The 21,513-nt window shown below is 31.7% G+C and overlaps 2 protein-coding genes across 2 annotated transcripts in view; one reads left to right on the plus strand and one right to left on the minus strand.

Annotated features, from left to right (window-relative positions):
• Nucleotides 1–7,965, plus strand: part of LOC111698087 (long-chain fatty acid transport protein 4) — a 15,511-nt gene extending 7,546 nt beyond the window's left edge. Inside the window, exons 7-12 of the mRNA XM_023468323.1 lie at nt 232–377; nt 1,291–1,424; nt 1,897–2,132; nt 3,713–3,881; nt 5,282–5,526; nt 7,606–7,965. Coding sequence (XP_023324091.1) covers nt 232–377; nt 1,291–1,424; nt 1,897–2,132; nt 3,713–3,881; nt 5,282–5,526; nt 7,606–7,763 — 1,088 coding nt within the window. The 3' untranslated portion in view covers nt 7,764–7,965. The remainder of the gene's footprint in view (nt 1–231; nt 378–1,290; nt 1,425–1,896; nt 2,133–3,712; nt 3,882–5,281; nt 5,527–7,605) is intronic.
• A 4,751-nt stretch (nt 7,966–12,716) lies between these two features.
• LOC111698106 (uncharacterized) lies at nt 12,717–20,688 on the minus strand. The gene is made up of 7 exons (XM_023468354.1): nt 20,685–20,688; nt 19,617–19,742; nt 19,063–19,187; nt 18,399–18,461; nt 16,980–17,040; nt 14,156–14,460; nt 12,717–13,353 (listed from the first exon to the last, which is right to left on the minus strand). Exons 1-7 carry the CDS (start codon nt 20,686–20,688, stop codon nt 13,237–13,239), a joined length of 801 nt encoding a protein of 266 aa, XP_023324122.1. The 3' UTR covers nt 12,717–13,236.
• Between the last annotated feature and the right edge of the window lie 825 nt (nt 20,689–21,513).

A 21,513-nucleotide genomic window follows, 5' to 3' on the forward strand; every position in this document is an offset into this window, starting at 1 on the left:
AGTGGGAGGGGGGTTAAGAGGAGAGTGGGGGAGGGAAGGTATATTAATGGCACTATTGGATAAACCTATTAGAAATAACTTTTAAAGTTAAGAAAGAAATTTTGGTTGATTTATAAAAAAAAATCGGTGCCTAGTTTAGTAGATTTAAAGAAAAGAAATATTGATAATTAAAGACCAAAATTAACTTAGGATAAATTTTGAAAGAACTGATGAATTTTATCATTATTTTAGTTTTCTACGATCCTCTGCCCTTGTATCACTCTGCCGGAGGAGTGGTTGGTATTGGACTCATGATGTGTTTCGGAGCCACAGTTGTTCTTCGACAAAAGTTCTCAGTTAGAAACTTCTGGAAGGATTGCATCAAGTATAATTGCAATGTAAGTAATACAGATAATATGCTAGAAATTCAGGGAGCTTCTTGCCACTCTCTCAAATCCTTATTCCGGAGCTATTTAAATAGGTTCCTGCCAGGACGCACACAAAAATTGGATTGGGACATATTCGGTTCAGCCGTTTCGAAGTTTTTAGCTTGAATAACCTCTTTGTGTAAAGAAACTGAGTTTTGCCAAAAATTTAAATTTTCTAATCCCTATAAGTTTGCAACCTGAGGGTGTTTAATTTAGATATTTCAAACTTAGACTATTCGATTTAACAGTATTCATTGTTAGAAATATAAAGAAACATTGAGTTGCAAAGATAAAGGGATTAGGAAATCTGAGTGTGTGACAAAGACGGATTTCCTTTGTAAATATCGGAGGGGGGGGGGGGGGGGTAGTGAAATTCTTTACAGACAGGAAATATTTCGCAGTAATTTAATTAAAACAATTAATTACTTGAGCGAACATTTTTGTTTCACATTGTAAGTTATAAAGATATCAATAAAAGCGGTAATTTCTGGATGTTTTTAAAATTCCTACGAAATTAGTCCAAATTAGTCTCAGTTTTTTTTTGTAAAAATCAGCCAAATCTTTTATTTCTTCTTCCTCTGTCAGATAGAATACTTTTTTAGTTCCGAAATATCTATTATAAGATTAAAGATTCATTCATTAACAAGTTCATAACGAGGAAATATTCTTGAATATTAAAAAAACCTGCGGCCGAATTTAAAGAATTTGAGCGGCGGTTTAAATTTAAGCCGCGGTTTAAATATGGTTGGTTCCACTTAAAATTGTATCAAATGTTTCAAGATTTAAACCGGCGCTTAATTTAAACCGGGTTTTGGCGGATTTAAACCGCGGCTTAAATTCTTTAAATTCCATCTCAGATTTGATAAATTTTGAATTTAATCAGGGAGCCCAGTATATCGGAGAGATATGTCGATACTTACTCTCCGTCCCAGAGTCCCCAGAGGAGAGAAACCATAGAGTTGAAATCATGTTTGGGAATGGACTTAGACCTCAAATCTGGCAGCAATTTGTAGACAGGTCATTTTGAAGTTTCTGTAGTCCAGCAGTTCATTTTAGTTGGCATTTAGTAATTACCATAGTCCTCACTTCAGAAGTCCGATAGTCCATTAGTAGTAGTATAGTAATTCTGTAGTAGCTACTATTGCTTTGTAGTCCTGTTTCTATAGTCCAGTAGTTCTTTAATAGTTTCTATAGTCCAGTAGTTTTTAAATACAGTAGTCCTAATAATTGTTAACTTTTGTATTTTAGTCCAGAAGTCTTTGTATTTTAGTCGAGCAGTTATATAGTAATTTCTAAAGTTTACTAGTAGAGTCCTTTCTTTGTTACTATTATCCTGAAGGTTTTTAATTGCTCCCAGAAGTCCTTTAAAAGTTACTTTAACCTTCAGCTTTTTTGTAGTCACTGTTCTACTGTTCTTGTGTCACATAGAATAATCTAAAATCCTTAACTTCAGGCAAAAAGATATTTTTCAATTCGATTTTATCCCAAGGTTCGGAGTTAAATACATCGGAGAATTCTACGGAGCGACGGAGGGTAACTCTAACGTCCTGAACATAGACAGTAAACCCGGAAGTGTTGGTTTCACATCCGTTCTCTTCCCGTCCGTATATCCGGTCTCAATCATCCGGGTTGACCAGGAAGGGAATCCGGTGAGAGATGAACGTGGCCTGTGTATCCGGTGTAACCCTGGAGAACCGGGGGAATTTGTCGGAAAAATTATAAAAGGTAAAATTAAAGAGATTGTAGAATTTATTTGAATGGACCTTCCATTTATATATTGGCAAATTCAATTCACAACGGGGCCTTTAAGGGCTTTGTCTGATTAATAATGAATGAGTTATCCGTGTTTTTCTCCACAAAAATTGATTATTTTCAGTTATGGTTTCTCTGATCAAGTGATTTGTGAATTTAATCTACAGAAACATCGGAGGAAATCGTTAGAATCAAATAATTTTTAAGCTTAATAAGCGACGATGTTGTCCACATTTCTGATTTAAAGGGTACCGTTGTGATTCGGACATAGAGCTTTACTTAAACAGAGGCTGACTTGAATTTACAAAATAGTTCTGTAATAACTTTTAGAGTTTATCTACTTAAATCTATTATTTGTTAACAGATACTTGCCATGAGAAAAATGCTTGGTAGATTCCCGGGTATTTGTCATCTTCATATTTGGTTTAAATATTCCATATCCTGCACATACAAATATTATAATCACAAGCAAAAAAATTGTAAGTTAGGATTACAAATTTCAGGAAGGAATTGAGTCTTTGCCACAAACTTTAATTTCTTTATTTCTATGTCTTTACAACCTGATGGTAAAATTATTTTTTGATCTAACAGAATTTATAGCTTAAAATATCTAAGGTTACGACATTGGGTTGCAAGATATAGGGATTAGAAAATCAGAGTTTGTGGCAAAGACTCAATTCCTTAGATTTATACAAATTAAGTTTCGATGAACTTTAGAACCTTAACTTAACCCTACTTAGCCGGTCAGTCCCTTTAAGAAACATTATAAAACTGAAATGAAAAAGTAAATTTTGTGAACATAAAATACATAAATATGAATTTTTATCTAATATAAACAAACAGTATATATACTTTATTGCAACCCAGATACAAACTTGAATTCATTAGATATTCTACAGTGGTTGGCGTTTATATCAATACAATGAAGACGACTTTTCTATCTTTTTTGTTTTCCAATAAACTTTTTTCAAATTACAAGATTACAAGTATACAAAAAGAAGCTGTTTATTGACACCTTCTATTTGTTTCCGAGTTTATGTGTTAAAAAACTTGGTAGGCATAACAAAATTTAAATCAAAAGTCGTCTCATTGTATTGATATATACAAAGATGATAGTACTTAAAAGGGGTTATATTCACAAATTTATGAAAGGGGGTATAGGTTGAATTATTATGAAAAGTTTTTGCAAAGAGTGTGATAGAAAAATTAACTAGATCTTAAAATTCACTTAGATTGTTTCCGGTCGTTTTTAACTCTGTAATTGAAACAAATCAATTCATATTCTAACCTAAACCCATTAAGAGAAGACAAGGATTTTTTTACAGTTTACTTTGACAGATCGGGCAGCTCAGGGACTATAGTTACTGTAAGCAAGCCTTGGTTTTCCTGTACATACAGGACAAATGGCCGGGACTGATCATTATTTATAAATTCATTTTGTTTACATAAAAACTAGTTCTCTAGCTGTCCCATCACGTCAGAGCAGAGGACACTAAACCTTTTCTTATTTCTACATCTCCTTGGCTGAATTTATCTAAAGTAATATTTTTAAGGACATCCATCCCGAGGGTTTGATGGTTACGTGGATAAAAAGGCTACAGAGAACAAAATTGTACACTCCGTCCTGAGACATGGAGACATGTACTGCAAATCCGGGGATTTACTGTACGCAGACGAGTTCGGATGGATGTACTTCATGGATAGAATGGGAGATACATACAGGTCTAAACTTTTTTAAAGTATAATGCATTCTTTTTTAAACTCTTTAAGGAAAAGTTTCCCTCATTTCTGAAATTAGATTACAATAAACTTTAAAACAAAAAATCATGAATGAAAAATCCTTAAATTACTTTCGAGAAATTTTTATTGGTAAGTAATTCGAGTTTTTTATTTCTATGCTTTGAAGGCTCTATTACCATTTGCTTGGTGATCATTTTCTCATTTACTCTAGGGACTATTACTATTCGATTGTTTAAAGGGACTGTGAGCGTAATTTCAAGTGAACCTCCCATGCATGAAGATGGCAATTCCCGATTTACTACAGTACCCTTGAAACCTTAATCAGATCTTAAATGTGGAAGATAACGTCGTTTTTCTGAATTGAAAAGTTTTGAATTCTGAAATTTCCCAATTTCTTCTTAAATGCAATTAAATACGTAAGGCAAAGAAACTGCAAATGAAAATGAACTGTTCAAAGAAACAAAAACATGGATATCTCATTCACACTTGATCAGACAAAGCTTTTAAGGGTACCGTTATATATATCGGGGATTGCTATCCATGGAGGGTCACATCCAATTACGCGTACAGTCCCTTTAATACACTCTGTTTTCAGAAAGAAAAAAACCTGTAAGGTCTTCATGTGGGATATTTTGCTATCTACTCTAATGCATATCTTGATACATAACCAAGGATCAAATGCACTTGCTGTTTACAAAAATAGATTCAAGAAATATCTGGTTTCGCTAGAAATATTTGACGCAATTAAAACTGGTTTCGAAGCAAATATTTGAAATATGTCGAGATTATCAAAGCTCTAGGTAGGACTAGGAGTGGTTCACAAGCCAGCTGTTGAGAAATATTTATTATACAACACACAAAATTGCATTCTTCAATGCGTAATCAGCATTTTAGCCGCGGGGGATTATTTCTAGAACATTCTTCTTGCTTTTTACATGAGAACATTTTACATGAGAACATTTTACATCAGAACATTTTACATCAGAACATTTTACATCAGAACATTTTACATGAGCACATTTTACATGAGAACATTTTATATGAGCACATTTTACATGAGAACATTTTACATGAGAACATTTTACATGAGAACATTTTACATGAGAACATTTTACATGAGAACAACTAAGTAATTATTTCTAATTATGAAAACCCTATTTTAAAACTGGATTAACTTGTTTACTTATAAAATCTTAACAAGATTTGTGCCTAACTAGACCTGTTCCTAATTAGACCTGTTCCTAACTAGACCTGTTCCTAACTAGACCTGTTCCTAACTAGACCTGTTCCTAACTAGACCTGTTCCTAACTAGACCTGTTCCTAACCAGACATGATCCTAACTAAACATGTTCCTAACTAGATATGTTCCTAACTGTTCTAGGTGGCGAGGTGAGAATGTCTCCACTGTAGAGGTTGAAAGCGTGATTAGCTCCGTACTAGAGCAGACGGATAGTGTAGTATATGGTGTAGATATACCTGGAGTAGAGGGTAAGGCTGGTATGGCAGCTATTGTAGAGGATGTTGCAAAGTTTGATCTGGAAAAGTTCTTGAAAAGAATCAAGGCTGAGCTACCAATATACGCTATACCTTTATTCATCAGACTGGTTGGAACTATTGATCTTACAGGTTACAATCATTATTTTCTTTTATCTGGGCTGAGCACTGCTTATTTAAATAGTTTAACTAATTCATACTGATAATTAGTTTTTAGCTCAGGGTATATTCTATGCGCATTTAATTGGCGGACTAGGTTCTTCAAAAAGAAATGGGGAAGGGGTCAGATCTTTATTATTGTCTTATCCTTGGAGGATCGGAATATAATATTTTCTTCTTCTTATCAAGCATATAAATCATGATCGCAAGTTCATGGTTCAATAAATATCATATTTAAATATGTGAACAAGACATTTAAAGTTGTTTAATATTCATCATCACTATCATTCCTATCACATAATCTTTTTATTGATACATTTTTGATAATGCAACCGGATATCTATGGAATTAAAGGGACTGTATGCGTTATTTTAAAGGGAATGTTCTCGAAAAATAAAAGGGGGTATAGGCTTACGGCGAAAAATAATAGATTTTGATCGCTACTAATCTTACTTCTAAAAATTGCGTCTATATGGAGAAAATGGTTAAAAACGACTCGTATCGAAGAACGTAGCGTTCATTCAAATTCAGAAAGTTGCAACATTCAACTCGGATCGTAAAAAATCAATATTTCATATTATTTTTTATGATCTGAGAGTTACTTTTGAAAGCATTTATTTCTGTTCCGAGGATTTTTGATAATGAAAACGACATTTTCATATTTTCCTGGAATGTTCGAAAATCCAGCGCCAGCGAAATATTATGATGACTATTGGGTTTAATATCTAAATCTAATATTTGGAATTAAAATAATTATTTTATGATCCGAGTTGAATGTTGAAACTTACTGAATTTGTATGGACGCTACGTTCTTGTGCTATGTATGCAAATGTTGACTTTTTCGTTTTTTGTTTGTTAAGATTTTTTAACTTTTTGAAGATAGCACACAAATATTTTAACTTCCCAACATTTCAGACCTGTAAAACTTTGCTTTTTTTAAACTTTAAAAAATATTTGTATCTAGGTCAAAATTTGGCAAAGTGTAAGAAATTTTTTTTAAAATTTTTTAATTTGTGAAGTTTCTCAGATTTTTCTGGAACCATTTAAAAGTCCAAAAATATTACAAGTTTTATTAAAATGAACCAATTTATGCCTAGATACAGGTCTTATGAGTTAAACAGTGATTGTGTTTGCTTGGTTTAGGCTCATAGCTTCTTTGAGAGTCAACATTTTTTTTCACGCAAATATATAGGGATTAAAATTTTTGAAACATGATAAACTTTGCATATTTTTGTGGAGCCACCTAGTACAAAACCTCTACAATGTTTAAAAAAACGAAATAAATAAGACACATAAACAAAGATAATTAGGAGTGGAAACTTAAATATCCTAAACCCCTGACTTCAGCGCCCAAATATTCCTTCATATGTTTAACCTCAGACGCTGAAGCCTGAATTCCACTTTTTAAATAGTTTTTAATGATGTATCCGTGGATAGATATAGTATTCTCCAATCCCCATGCTAATATGGCAATGCCCGATTTACAACGGTACCCTTGAAAGCTTTGTCTGATCAAGTGTGAATTATATACAGGGTTACCCACAAAGGATGAGACTTCAGAGATGATTGTACGGGATGAATACGACCGGTTTTCTTATATTCACGATTCCCTGCAGTACTGTAAGATTGATTTTCTTAACCAAATCCATAAATAAGCCATTAAATTAATATATATAAGGTAGAATACATAATAAAACCTTGGGAGCGTCCCATTTAAGAGTATCATGTCGTCTTTACAGTCTCATCCATTGTGGGTAACCCTTTATATACATGTTTCCTCTAATTTGCGGTTTCTTTGCAAAAGTGACTTGCGGCGCATTGAAACTCGCAGAAATAAATTTTTTTCTAGTCAGAAAACGCCTCTTCCATTTTTTTGAGACTTCAAGGGGTACCACTGTAAATCGGGCATTGCTATTTTTTCATTGTATGTAACTTGAAATTAAGCTCACATTAGAATATCGATTTTAGTCGCCCAGCTTAGCGCTATTAAAAGCACAAGGGTTTGTTCCAATTTTCCATTTTATAATCTGTGATTTAATTTTGCTTGTTCAGGTACGTTTAAGATCCGTAAGCTGGACCTGGTACGTGAAGGATATGATCCAAAAATAATCTCTGATCCTCTCTTCTTCTACAACGCAGCTGTCGGCAGCTATTGTAAGCTTGACACGTGTCTTTATGAAGATATTGTCAGCAAACGATGTCATCTTTGATATGATGGCAGCCAGAGCTTACACTGTGCTCTCTCAACTAACCTCATTTTATCCATCCTTTCATCCAGTATTCTTGATTATCCATCCTTAAACTTAGTATTCTTGAGTTATATCATTTCATCATTCACCAGGGTAAATAGAACTAAGGGGAGAGAGATTAGGGCTTTGTTTACATTTCCTGTGACGTACTAGGACTGCTTTAGTACTAGTTTTATTGTAATTAAACAACATTTCGCAAACAGTAAATTCTTTGTTTACATTTTTTTCACAATAAAACAAGTTATGCAGCTGCCATTGTCGTGTAAAGTGTAAACCAACTGTTTCCCCCTCTCCTTGGATCTACTCTCTTTGGAACCAGTATTTTTGAGTTAAACTGCTTTTTTTTTACTAACGTACAAAATTCGTTTTTATAACTCAGACTTAAAACAAGTAATTGGTAAACACTGAACTATGAACAAACAGTGTACAGTCTACTACAGAGTACAGTACAGTCAACTGAGTACAATACGTTCTACATAGTGCAGTATAAGTCTACATAGTACAGTACAGTCTACATAGTACAGTACTGTCTACATAGTACAGTACTGTCTATGCAGTACAGTACTGTCTATGCAGTACAGTACTGTCTATGCAGTACAGTACTGTCTATGCAGTACAGTACTGTCTATGCAGTACAGTACAGTCTTTAAGTATCGTGCACACTAAAATGTACACTGACACACTTTGCGCAAACATAGCTCATGATTAACCCTACTGTAAATGTAATATCGCAAGTTGTTAAAGAGACTGTAAAGGAAAAATGAAAGCGGGAATAGGGTGAAAGCTTATCACTTTAGCTCTTGATCGCGACCCATGAAAGTTATATCTGATGTTCCTGTCTTGAGAAATTGATATAAAACTGTGTCAAATTATACGAAAATTCATTTATATATACAATTTTGTATAGAAATAGTAGGTTTAATCGGATCATATTCAGCAAATACGTAACCAATCTGAAAACGAAGATATCTCAGAGAAACCTAATTGTAACTTAGGTTTTCTCCAATTATTATTTTATAATTATATCCCCCTTTCATTTTTCCTTTAAGTAATTTAGTTTTCATTTTTTATAACTTGATTCTTGCCTTAAAAGCATGGAAGACTTTGAAATTTTGACGGACAACTTTGCCCCCGGCCAATTCAAGCAGTAATTCAACATTCTCAAGAAACTGCTCACAAATGTTGGAAACTTAAAATAATTCTTATAATTCTTCATTTTAAATTTTACTTTTGATTTTTTTCCTTTAATACTTCAAGCTTATATTTTTTTTTTGTCTACGGCAGTTGTTTAAATCTTCAATGCTGCCAAAATGCTAAATGTGCATAATATTTGTGTTAAAGAACATGCTCATACAAACTGGTAATATGTAACTGTAAATTCACGAGAAGTGATAAATTATATATAATATATTAAATGCAGACATGTAGTTCCTAACTTAAAATATCTTATAAGTAGTTGTGTCATTAAGACGACATTTAAATGTAACGTATTAAACTACAAAAAAGAACAATTTGTTTACGAAATGTGATGAATTTGCTCATTTTTATAAATTTAAAAGTTGAATAAATCAGGACCAAGCTGTAATAGATTTTAAGCATACAAAAAAATTGACTTAAATTTTCAAATGAAGCTTAAAAGATATAATAATCCAGAGTTTATTTTCAAACGCTTAAATTGCTCAAAAGTCAAATAGCTAAGTCGCTACTTTATTTCTCGATATTCTTAGTTTTGGCATTTTTCCGTTTTACAAACCAATAGCAAAATTTAAATTACTTTTGATATTTTATACTTTAAGGCAAAAATAATGTCTATTTAATTTTTTTTACAAATTAAAAGAAATTTATAAAATTCAAATTTTATTTAGACAAAAAATGGCATTGTTTGCAATATGAGTTTGCAGTCTAAATAAACAAACTCATGTCATATGCATGAATGTCATCGAAATGTGTTATTTTAACGTAATATGATAATATTCTATTTTTCTCTAAAACCATTTAATATGTATTTTATGATGTTTTACCCCGTGAAATAACTTTTGAAGTTTATTTTAAAGTAAATGTTGAAAAATAAGTTGTACACAGTGAATTCATATTTTGTAATTTTCTGTTGATATGTTGTAACTAGTAAATATTATTTAATATTCACAAAACTGTTTTAAAACTTGTTAATTACGTTAATTATGTTAATTATGTATTCTAAACTAGAGAATAAATATAGTTTAGATAACATTATAAAACTTGATAAAAAGTGTGTCTTATGTTAAATGGGAATCAATATTTTTTTTATAGTTTTAAAATAGGCTTTATTTTGATTTTTTTTCAATATCTGATCCAAGGAAAACAATTGTTCAAAGATGCGTTATAGTATTTATTTTCAAATCTATATATAAATTTGGCTTGTCTGTCTGTTTGTTTTCGTATCCAATAAACGTCAAAACGGCTGAAACGATTGGGCCCAAATTTTTTGTGGGACATCACGTGAATACAGTGAAGGTTTATGAATGATAAAATTTAAAAGAAATGTGTTTTTAAGGTTTTTAATTTTGTAAAAAAAATTAAATATTTGAAAATCCGCAAATTTTTTTCTTCTTTCTTTTAAAATGTAAACAAAAAGAACATGTTCACAATTTAAATAGAAGATGGGCGCGAAGCGCCCTAAAAGCCTAGTATAAAATAAAACTGTAAAATATATAATGGATGATGGTTTAGGTGTAACAAATAAAAAGACTATTTAATCTAATCCAATTGAAAGTATAATAAAGATGAATCTTGTTCGAATTGGTATTTAAACAAAATTATTTATATTAAAATGTATACTTACTAGCCAGCTCTCAAATAATCAAAACATTTTTAGGAATGCATTTATTGCACTATATATAAATTCAAAATAGTCACGTTCGTTTTAGTAGATTTCGACATCGAATTAGATAAACTTTTAACAAAAGTTTATGATTTCAAATAAGCTTTTAGATGGATTTTAAACTACATGGTTTATGGCAAAGTACCTTAAGAACCTGTATATATATATATAGATAGTTTTCAGATGATTAAATGCAACAACAAAATATTATTGTAAGTTATTTTTTATTTGATTGTATTTTTTATCCTAAATCCTAACACAAAATGTAGCTACAAACCAACCCTGGATCCCCGATGGATTAATTCCAGAAACTGGGTGACGGTGTCCTCCAACACATGCCAATTGATAGACGACTTCAAGATCGTCTATCGATTGTTGATAGCTGTCTGAGGACAAATTATAAATAAAAAAGACGGAAGTTTTCAGGCTACCAACATTAAGGAAAGCTTTTAAACTGTTCAACTTTTTATACAAATATTGTTAATTAAATAACTATTAAATATTATAAAAATTATTTATTAATGTTTCGTGGGACATCCTGTAAATAAACATTTTCCATTTTTCTTTTCAAAAACTGCAAACTGACAAATCAAAAATATAGATTTATTATTTAAAATTTTTTTGACAATTTATATATTATACAATAGTTACTGCAAATTTCTCAGCCTGGCCCTTCAACCTGCAAATACAGAGAGTCCTGGGACCAAAATTGATAAGTTGCGAGAAGTCGTTGGACTACCTACCGCCGGTTCAAATGAATTGGAGATTGAATCTGGGATTCAAGATTAGATTTGAACCAGCAGTTGGTAGTTCAGAGAACTCACAAATTCATTAATTGCGGTCCCTGATAATAACCAGGGTTACCTCCAAAATATGAGACTTAATGTCAACCTGAATGTCTAATACTTCAAGTTAAACAATTTAATAATTTACAATCCAAAATGATTAAAAAATTGATTAATAATAAAGCTCAAGTTTTCCATTAAAAATAATAAAAAAAATATACGCAACAAAATTTGTTCTGTCTCTTGAAGTCGCATAAGTTCTGTGTAACCCTGCAAACCAAAAATGTTCTCCTTAATATAACTTTTTGCAAAAACTTTTAAGAATGAATCTATATTAAATAAAAAATGAATTTCTTTATGAACGTAAATACAGTGGGGCCCATAAAAATGTGGGATAGGAAAACGATATTTAAAGGGACAGACCGGCTATGTAAGTTAGTTGAACTTAGTATGCAGTGTTGTGGACTCATTTGAGACACATAAAACTTTTTACAGATCTGTAAATCCTGAGTTTGAGCGCAGAGTAAACGTTCAATTTCGTTCTTTTGGGTGGATACGTTTTCAGAATTTTTTTAAAAATTATTTAATAATGACGACAAAAAATGAAAACAAAATTCTATAGTTAACTAATTAGTTGTTTAGGAACAGGTTGAGAAAATAAAAATTAATCTTATCATCGAAAATAAGCAATCTTATTCCATTAACGTAACTCTCGATTATTCACAAAGATTTTCTGCAGATTTTTGGGAATTTTTATTGAAATGACGACATTTGAAGAAGTTATAGAAATTTGCAAATAAATTCATAGAAAATAAGAAATTCAATATAATGATGAAAACGAAATAATTGATTCTAGCATTGATTTATTGACAAATTATTTTTGAGAAATATTTTCCTAGTCTAATTAATTTACTGTATAATTTTTACTTTATTTTTCGTCGTTGTTATTTAATAATTTTAAAAAACCCGATTCTGAAAACGTACCCACCCAAACTAATGATTTTGAACGTCGACTATGCACTCAAACTTAGTAATTATATATCGTGAAAACGTTTTTTTTATGTCTCAAATGAATCCTAAAGAATTCTTCCACAACACTGTATACTCAGTTTAACTACCTTATACAGAAATCATGTTTTATTTGATGTTGGTGTACAGCAAAAACTACCCTACCAAGTGAGTGGGGCCAGTGTACACTACATGATTGCTGTGTTGAATTTTTATTGGACTATCTGAAACCATAACTTGATGGTAACTGCATAACTATCTTCAATCCTATTCCACAGTTTTATTGCTCTCAGATATGAATGAATACCTTGATAAATGTATCTGTATTGAATGATGAATGTAAACTACTTCTCCTCTCTGAACCTGAACCTGAACCTGATCTAGGTTCTCCTGGAATAGATAGATCGAAACTATCTCTTCTCCAGGTGGAAGGAAACACTGTTAACAGATTCCCTTAAATACTTAGATAATACGCTACAATTTGTAATACGTAATTACTCATTGCCCTCCATTGACGCAATAATATTTCTCTAAAAAGCACTTTAGAGATTGAGTCCTTATTTAAAACGACTGAGTCTTCCTATCTAAACTTCTGTTCGATCAAGAATGATTTCTGCATAAACAAAAATGCGTCAAGGAAATTCTCTAAATAATTCCCTATCCATTTTTAAAAATGACTTATCCTCAATTTGAAATAAATGGGAATATGTTTGTAAGCATAGGCTATAAACTTCTTATGCTCCTTGTGTTGACTAGTTTAATGACCCAAAACTTGATCAAATTATAGAGTTTGAGTTGAACCTGCATTTTGAGAACTCTCTTCGTCCTTTCTCCATAAAAAATTCGGCTCTCCAGAAACAGGGTTCGACTCTTTCATTTCAAAAATCTTTCCATAACCCTAGGATGGAAAATCTTTGAATAGAGATTTTGGATTTTATGCGTACATATTATTGATTTTTTTTCATGTTCTTTTTTCCCTATGTCACAAAATTGGACTTTTTTAAGACCTTTTTTATCCTACAATACTTTTAGGGCGCTTTGCGGCCCTTTTCCTGTAAATTATTTTTTACTTTTAACTGTTGCTCTGAAAGTCGGCCATTTAAATTTATTTTTAAATTTTGGCGGATTTTTCTTTCCTAATTGGCGTCATGTAAGTCTCACACAAAATTTGGGCCAGATCGGTTCAGCCTTTATTACGTTTATTAGATAAAAACGAACATACGAACACCCAGACAGGCAAGCAAAGTATCTATATATATATAATTTGTTTGACTGTCTGTCTGTCCGTTTGTATCCAATGAACGTCAAAAACGGCTGAACCGATTCGGCCCAAATTTGTTTGTGGGACCTCTCATGACCACCCCAGGGAAGGTTTATAGATGCTCAAAATACAAAAAGGTGTGTCTAAAAGTTATTGATTTCTGTAAAAATATGAAAATGCGAAGAACAATTATTGCTAAATCCCCGAACTATTTTTTGTTATTGTTTTATATTGTACAAAGAGAAGATGCTCACAGATAGAGCCACAGTTAAAAGTTGAAATAGAAGACGGGCGCGAAGCGCCCTAAAAGCCTAGTATATATAGATGTTGCAATTGAAAAAGTGGCTGTAAAGGTTTTTATGTGTTCTCTGCCATGACATCAGGAAGTGTGGGGACAGATCCTGAAATTTAGAAATTTGTATTTTCTAATGAAAAGTACCTCAAGTGAATTCTTCTCAAGAATTTTTCCTTGTTCCCCAGTTTCTAAACCTGTAACAGTACTGCTATTACTACTCGTGCTTTCTCTCCGCCATTTTGTTTTATTTAGCTTCAGCTTAAAACCACGTGGCAGAGTTTCTGAATTCTCGTGATTTCTCCACATCCGCTTGGGAAACGTCCATTGTCCTTCCTGTTGGAAACCTTGTTGTTCAGTTCTGGATATATTCTCTCCGTCCTGACTTTCTTTTCTTACAATCTCTGGATCTTCATCTGAATCATCAACCGAGGATACTCTAATCACCAAACCTTAAATAAAACCTTAAAGAAAACCTCAAATAAAACCTTAAATAAAACCTTAAATAAAACCTTAAATAAAACATTAAATAAAACCTTAAATAAAACCTTAAATAAAACCTTAAATAAAACCTTTAAGAAAACCTCAAATAAAACTTTAAATAAATGGAACTTAATTTTATTTTCAAACAAAATTAAAATTTAGTCCCATAAAACTGTGGAATATAAAGACGACATTTAATCAATCCACTGCAAACTGGACAGAAAGAGAAGATCCAATTGATCCTACAGTAATGATCCGACTTTGGGTCCTCGAAGCTCCTATTCTTTTCGTTCTAATTGTTCTTAAATAAAGGCATTGTGAATGAAAACATAAAATATTTTAATCTTGCATTTTTGCATTTTACTTTAGTTTGACGTGAATCTTGTATGTCTTTGATACTGTTATAATGTAAACCAGTCTAGCTTGAAAACAAACATATCAATTTAAATGAGTCTATGTTTACTGCACAATTTCTGTGTTTTGTGTTCCGTGGAGACTAATTAAAATCATAACTTGAGTCTAACAGTCGTCTTTGTATTCTACAGTTTAATTCCATATTCATTTTCAAGACTTGATTTTCTGATCAAATGATCTTTAGAATTTTTCGGATCTTTTTCCTATTTTTTCTTTGATATTTTATTATCAATGAATCCATTTCCCCGAAAAAGTTTCGAATTAATATTAAAGGGAGTGTTCGCGTAAAATGAAAGGGGGTATAGGCTTACGGCGAAAAATAATCGATTTTAATCGCTACTAATTTTATTTCTATCTGTAGCGTCTATAAGGAGAAAATTGTTAAAAACGACTTATACTGAAGAACGTAGCGTCCATACAAATTCAGAAAGTTGCAATATACGACTCGTATCGTAAAATAATCAATTTAATTTCAAGCAAGTCATTCAGATATTACAACCTAAAGTCATTGATTATTTTTGGACGCATTTGTATATAGTTATTTCATAATATTTGTTATTTGTTTTATATACAGTGCACTGCTAGGTATTTCTGCCGCACTTAATCATTCAAAGCATCGAGATCTGAGACATCTGGCGGCCAACTATTTCGGCGTTTTAATTGCATTTGTATACAAAACAAATATTAAATATTAACTGTATATGAATTCGTCGAAAAATAATAGGTTCTAATATCTGAATGATTTGTTTGAAATTTAATTGAGTTTTTTACGATCCAAGTTGAATGCAACTTTTTGACTTTGTGTGGACGCTTCGTTCTTCGGTATAAGTCGTTTTTAACAATTTTCTCCTTATAGACGCAACAGATAGAAGTAGTATTAGTAGCGATCAAAAGCGATTATTTTTCGCCGTAAGCCTATACCTCTTTCATTTTTCGCAAACACTCCCTTTAAAAGCTATATTTTTTCTTGAGAAAGTAGAAATTCAACAGCAACATAATATATATAATTGCACCTATACAGTAGATGCTCAATGTTATAATACATACATCATATGTTGTTTATCAAAAAAGTCAGAATTGTTAAATTTTTCCGTATTGTAAAAAGTTTTTAAAACTTTTAATATTCTGCTGTTTTACAAAAACAAATTCCACTGCCAATTCAAAATTTAAAAACTTTGATAGTAAATTAATTTACATTTAAGGTGTCCCACAAAACATGACTGTCGAGATACGATTTGCAGATCGTCTTTGGATCTTTAAAAATAATTTACGGCATTCCTTTGTCAACCTAATCTAGATAAAACTAGCTGAAAGCCCGGCGTTGCCCGTGGAAAAAATCGGTCCAGCCGGTTAAACTATAGAATGTTTTATGATATAGATGTAAGTAAAATTGTAAAAACAGTATTCACAAAATATCCAGAGTCCTAAAATATCGACGGCTTTTTTGTACTTTTTTAATATTATCGGAGATGTGAAGATTTAAAGAATTTTTTTCAGATAAGACAATTTATTTTCTTCATAAATTGAAATTTTAACGAAATTTGAATAGCTCCGGATCCGGTAATTTTGAGAATAAAGAGAAGGATAGAACATATTTTGAAAACGTGCAGGAGTAGAGGAAATAGGAATTTTGTTTATATTGTTAAAAAACCACTCTAGTAAATGTAGGTTGAACATTTTTTTAAGATAAAAGACAATCTTTCATCCGTCTCTCAACTGACATGTTTCATAGGACACCCTGTTACTAAATTTAAGCATAGGAAATGTTTTTATAAACGAGATTAAATTATTGTGAAGAATTTTTATAATCATTTTGAATCTTTGATGAAATAAAGGGAATGTGAGCGTAAGTAGTTCTATTGACTCTCCATTTAGTTAGGGTAATGTCCTATTTACAATAGTACACTTTACACCTTCATCTGATCAATACTGTGGGAGATTCGTTTTTCCCAAAAAACAAGAAAAATCACATTTTCATCATTGGAGCTCAGACAAAGGTTTAAAGAATACTTTTGTAAATGGAATGCCACTTGAAATTACGGCTTCTGTCCCTTAAAATAAGAACAAAAATAACCTGAAGAAACTCTTTTATCAATGGCGGTCCATTTTATTGACCTGGGGGTTGGATTTTCCACCTAGAAATTTTTCAAATATTTTAATTTTAACTCTCAACAAACAAGGATACGGTGGGCTAGTAACTATGAGTACACACACAGAATAGAGAAAAGAATAGAAGTGATATAAGGCTATCCGCCTCCCATTACAAAAGGTAGAATTACAAAAGGTAGAACGATCAAAAGGTAGAACGATCAAAAGGTAGAATTACAGAAGGTAAAATTACAAAAGGTAGAACTATTATAAGGTGGAACGGTCTAAAGGTAGAATTACTTAGGGTAGAACGTTCAAAAGGTAGAATTTTCCAATTTTTTCAAGAAAATCTGCGAACTTTTTTTGAAAAATTCCCAAAACTGCATTTCTCGTTTGAATTCAGCATGGTGCGGTTGTTCACCTACAAAACGTCAACTGTTACAACTGTTACATTATGTTACGTTAAGTTAGGTTAAAACGATTTATGGGCGGAGAGCCGTGGCTAGGATGGGCTAGGGAGCCGAGAAACTAACGTTTCTGCAATCAAAGCTGGGTTCCATAGGTAATTCATAATGATAAAGCTAGGGTGTGACCCTTCAAAATGTTACATTTATGTGATCATAATGTGTATTTGATATTGTTATAAAGCAAATAGTTGTACAGGGAACGCACTTGATGATTAACTTAATTACAGTCTTATCTACAGGGTGTCCCAAAAAACATGGGAATTCAGTGACGAATAGTATATCGTCTTTGCCATGAATTAGCATTGTAATACCTAATTTCAAAAGCCATAATATTATTATGTCTGCTAGAGTTTATTTTATGAAAAGGGTAAAAGACTGTAAAGATGTGTCTATAATGTCTCCGCAAGATGAACAGTGAAGACGGACAAGTTTACTCTGTTTGTATACTGCAATTTTCTTGTTTTACTCAGTGCAACTGTATGCAGTCAAAACATAAACAAACAAAATGTAAACATAGCAGACGAAACTCTTACAGATTAAAGCTTTCTCAGTTGGTATCACTATACTAAATCAAAGAATTATTTAAAAAGACGATATCGCATTCGTCACTGAATTCCCATGTTTTTTGGGACACCCTGTATTGAAGGTACGGGTACTCCTGGACGTGAAATGGGTCTGTGTTCTGTCACAATTGCCTTGTTGTGTTGGACTATTTAAAATCAAAATTGGAGTATTACAGTCGTCTTCCTATTCCACAGTTTTAAGGGTCTCACTGTATACCTCTATCTATTTCGTTTCCAAGTGTCCAACGCAAATAGTAAATATCGTCTTTTTAAACTTGTGAAAAATATATCTATTTTTTGTAATCTTAATGCAAATCTATTTTCGAACAAAAAGAATGTATTTACACAAAAAATTACGAACACATGAGATCTAACCTGATTTTTATAAATGTCTCCGTCTCTTCTGTCTCCCTGAGTACGGGTTGAAATTGTTTTAATCTAAAAAATACGTTTTCAAATTAACGAATAAAACCAATTTTTTAGTTAAATCTTTTTTTAGGATTTGACGTTTTTTTGATCTGGGGAAAAATAATGTCTTAAAACTTTCAGTTTTAATAGATTCTTTAATAAAAGAATATACAGGGTTGCCCACAAAGGACTGTCCAGACGATCTGAGATTTATGAAATATGACGATATTATTGTTGAATTAAATCTTCCGACTTAATTATAATCGTTTCATGACTTATTTAATGATTGGGCCAAAAAAAGCAAGTTTACAGTTGCAGGACATCATAAATACAAAAACGACAGTAAAAATTCCAGGCAGTCGTCTCTGAAGTCTCATCCTTGGAGGTTAACCTTGTAAGAGAATTTTCAAAAAAGGTTCACGTCTCATGGGCGATTCAAGATGTGGTCTGTCATCATTATAATTTTGTAATTTACGGGGATATTGGAAAATTAGAAAATTAGATAGATTAAATTCTGATTGCAGCTTTGAAACTCATCCTTCATTTCCCATGAGTGAAGCATACTCCCTGCAGACCAAAATCGGTTCGGATTTACAAAAGAAAGAAAAAATATTAACATGTTTAGCTATACCTTGAGCCTGTATTTTTGTCCTGTAGTTTCAGGGTTCTGAGTAGAGTCCAGGTTTCGTGGAGTAGGAAACCCATCCCTTCTACCAGATACCAGGGAGATCAAACCAAACAGGAGAAAAACTAAACCTGGAAAATACTTAGGTTCAAAACTGTATTTTCTTCCAAAAAATCTTACTTCGCGACATTTTAAACTTTTGCAAGGCATCTCATGAATTAAAAACAATTCTTATTAAAAGTTCTAGTCCAATCTTAATTATTAAATGATATGAATAATATATTGTTCTAACGTAAGTCTCTGTATCACACCTAAGGGTTTTGTATAAGATAGCGATAATCTACAACGCTTAATCTCGATATTCATAGTGAACACTTTTCATAAGAAGTGATTAAGCGGAAAAGACACGAAAAAAAATAACATGAATATCGAAATCTTTTATCAACCTTGGATCAAGGAATAAACATAATTTTTTGGACCACAAAATTCACGGATAAGTCCTTTCTTAGGGGGTTCACAACACAAAAGTCCCCCACACCGCTATATTAGCTGAATCTAACCTGTGAAAATCAGAAGAACTGGACCGAAGATAGCCTGTTTATTCACCAGTTCTATGGAATCTCTCCGACCAGATTTGAGAAAAAGAACAAGAATAAAAATTCCAAGAACTGAGAAGAGTAGTCCCACTGATCATTTTGCATTAAAAAGACAAATAATATTGAATGGTTTTAATACTAACGTTTAAAACAATTTATACCATGTTAAGGACGACATTGCATAAAGGTTAAAAATCGGAACTTATTAATTATTAATTGGAACACTTAGTGAAATAAAATAAAAACCAAATTGATAGTCGTGGTCACTCTTTCTTTTAATTAAATTGGTCACAAAGAATTCTAACTTTTATAACTTATATATTTCTGAAAAATGTCTAAGGCACATTTTGGAAATATAATAGTTTCAAATTACAAATTCCTTATCAGCATTTATAATAAAAAGAAGTAGAGACGACAATTTAATGGTTATACAGGGTGTCCCAAGAAACATGACAGTTGGTGAATAGTTTTAAATGTTTTATTCCATAATTTGTTAAGTTCTTTGATACAAAAGAGAATAGTAACAAATAAAACATGGCAATCATTTTATAGAAAATTGTTTCAAAGTAAAATATATTAGAGTAAAAGAGTTTTGTTAATGAAATAAACTGAAAAAAGTCTTTAATATCTAATATAATTTATGGAAGAAGACATTCAAAACCATCCACCAACTGTCATGTTTCGTGGGACACCCTGCAGCTCCAGTAAATCACAAAAATATACTTTAATTTTAAGAAAAAGTAAAATATTTAGGTTTCCATTTTTTCTTCTTTTTAATTCCTGGAGGACAGATAAACGAGAGAACTGAAAACCTTGAATATGAAACCATCCTGGAGGTTTTCAACCTGAAACCCACCTACTGGATAAAAACCTAAAATAACAATGCTCTATCTTCATCAATAATACATAACAGAAGAAAGCTTTGTTATTCTACAGTCACAATCTTATTTATAATTCCAGCTAAACTTCGGTAGAATTTTAAATCCGTTCTTTCTTTGACAGATCGATAAAATTATGAACAGATTTTCAAACCCATTAAATTAATTAAGAAATCTCTGAATCTCCATGTATAGAGTGGCATGTCCGATTCTATACGTACCTTAAAAAGTTTTGTTTGTCTAGAAAGTAAAAAAATCGAGTTATATTTTCAAAATAAAAAAAAAATTTTAATTAAATTTTTATATTTTGATAACAATGCACATACTATATATTTCAAAAAAGGATGGATTTGTTAAAAATGCACATTTAAAAAATTCATTATTCCAATTATGTTACTTTTTTATAAGACATAAAGAAGACGACCCAAAACTCCTTAAATATGACGATCAGAAGATTAAATTTGGTCTCTTCCCTTCAAACAGTTGTAATGATGGTAGACAAAAAAAAACCAAGAGTACTAAATGAAATTTTGTGCAGTCGTTCCTGAAGTCTCATCCTTTGTGGGTAACCCTGTATACAGTTTTTTAGAAACCCTCTCCAGACTTAAAAACAATATCCTGAGCTGGGAACTTTAGAATGGTGGATATCGAGATCAATGCTTGATCCTCCCTTTTTCTTAATCTCGAGACTAACCTGATCTTGTGCTTGTATCCTAAAAGTGTATGAAATTCAACCAATCAGAGTCGCGTATCAGAATCCGTGAAATTTGGAATTTTTGGAATAATTTAAGATTAATATGCAGAAACTAATTTTGAAAAACCGGTTTTTGATTTTCTGTACTATATCCAAAAAAGAGTGGAGTAAGCAAGAAATAAAAAGTGTCCACATTGGATATTCGGATTAAGCAGTCGGGATTAAACTATCTATTTCTATCTACATGCCAAATTTAGAATTTAAACAATGAATGTTGAATTTGGCATAA

This window comes from Eurytemora carolleeae, unplaced genomic scaffold (assembly GCF_000591075.1).
Source record: "Eurytemora carolleeae unplaced genomic scaffold, Eaff_2.0 scaffold64, whole genome shotgun sequence".
NCBI classification, from domain to species: domain Eukaryota; kingdom Metazoa; phylum Arthropoda; class Copepoda; order Calanoida; family Temoridae; genus Eurytemora; species Eurytemora carolleeae.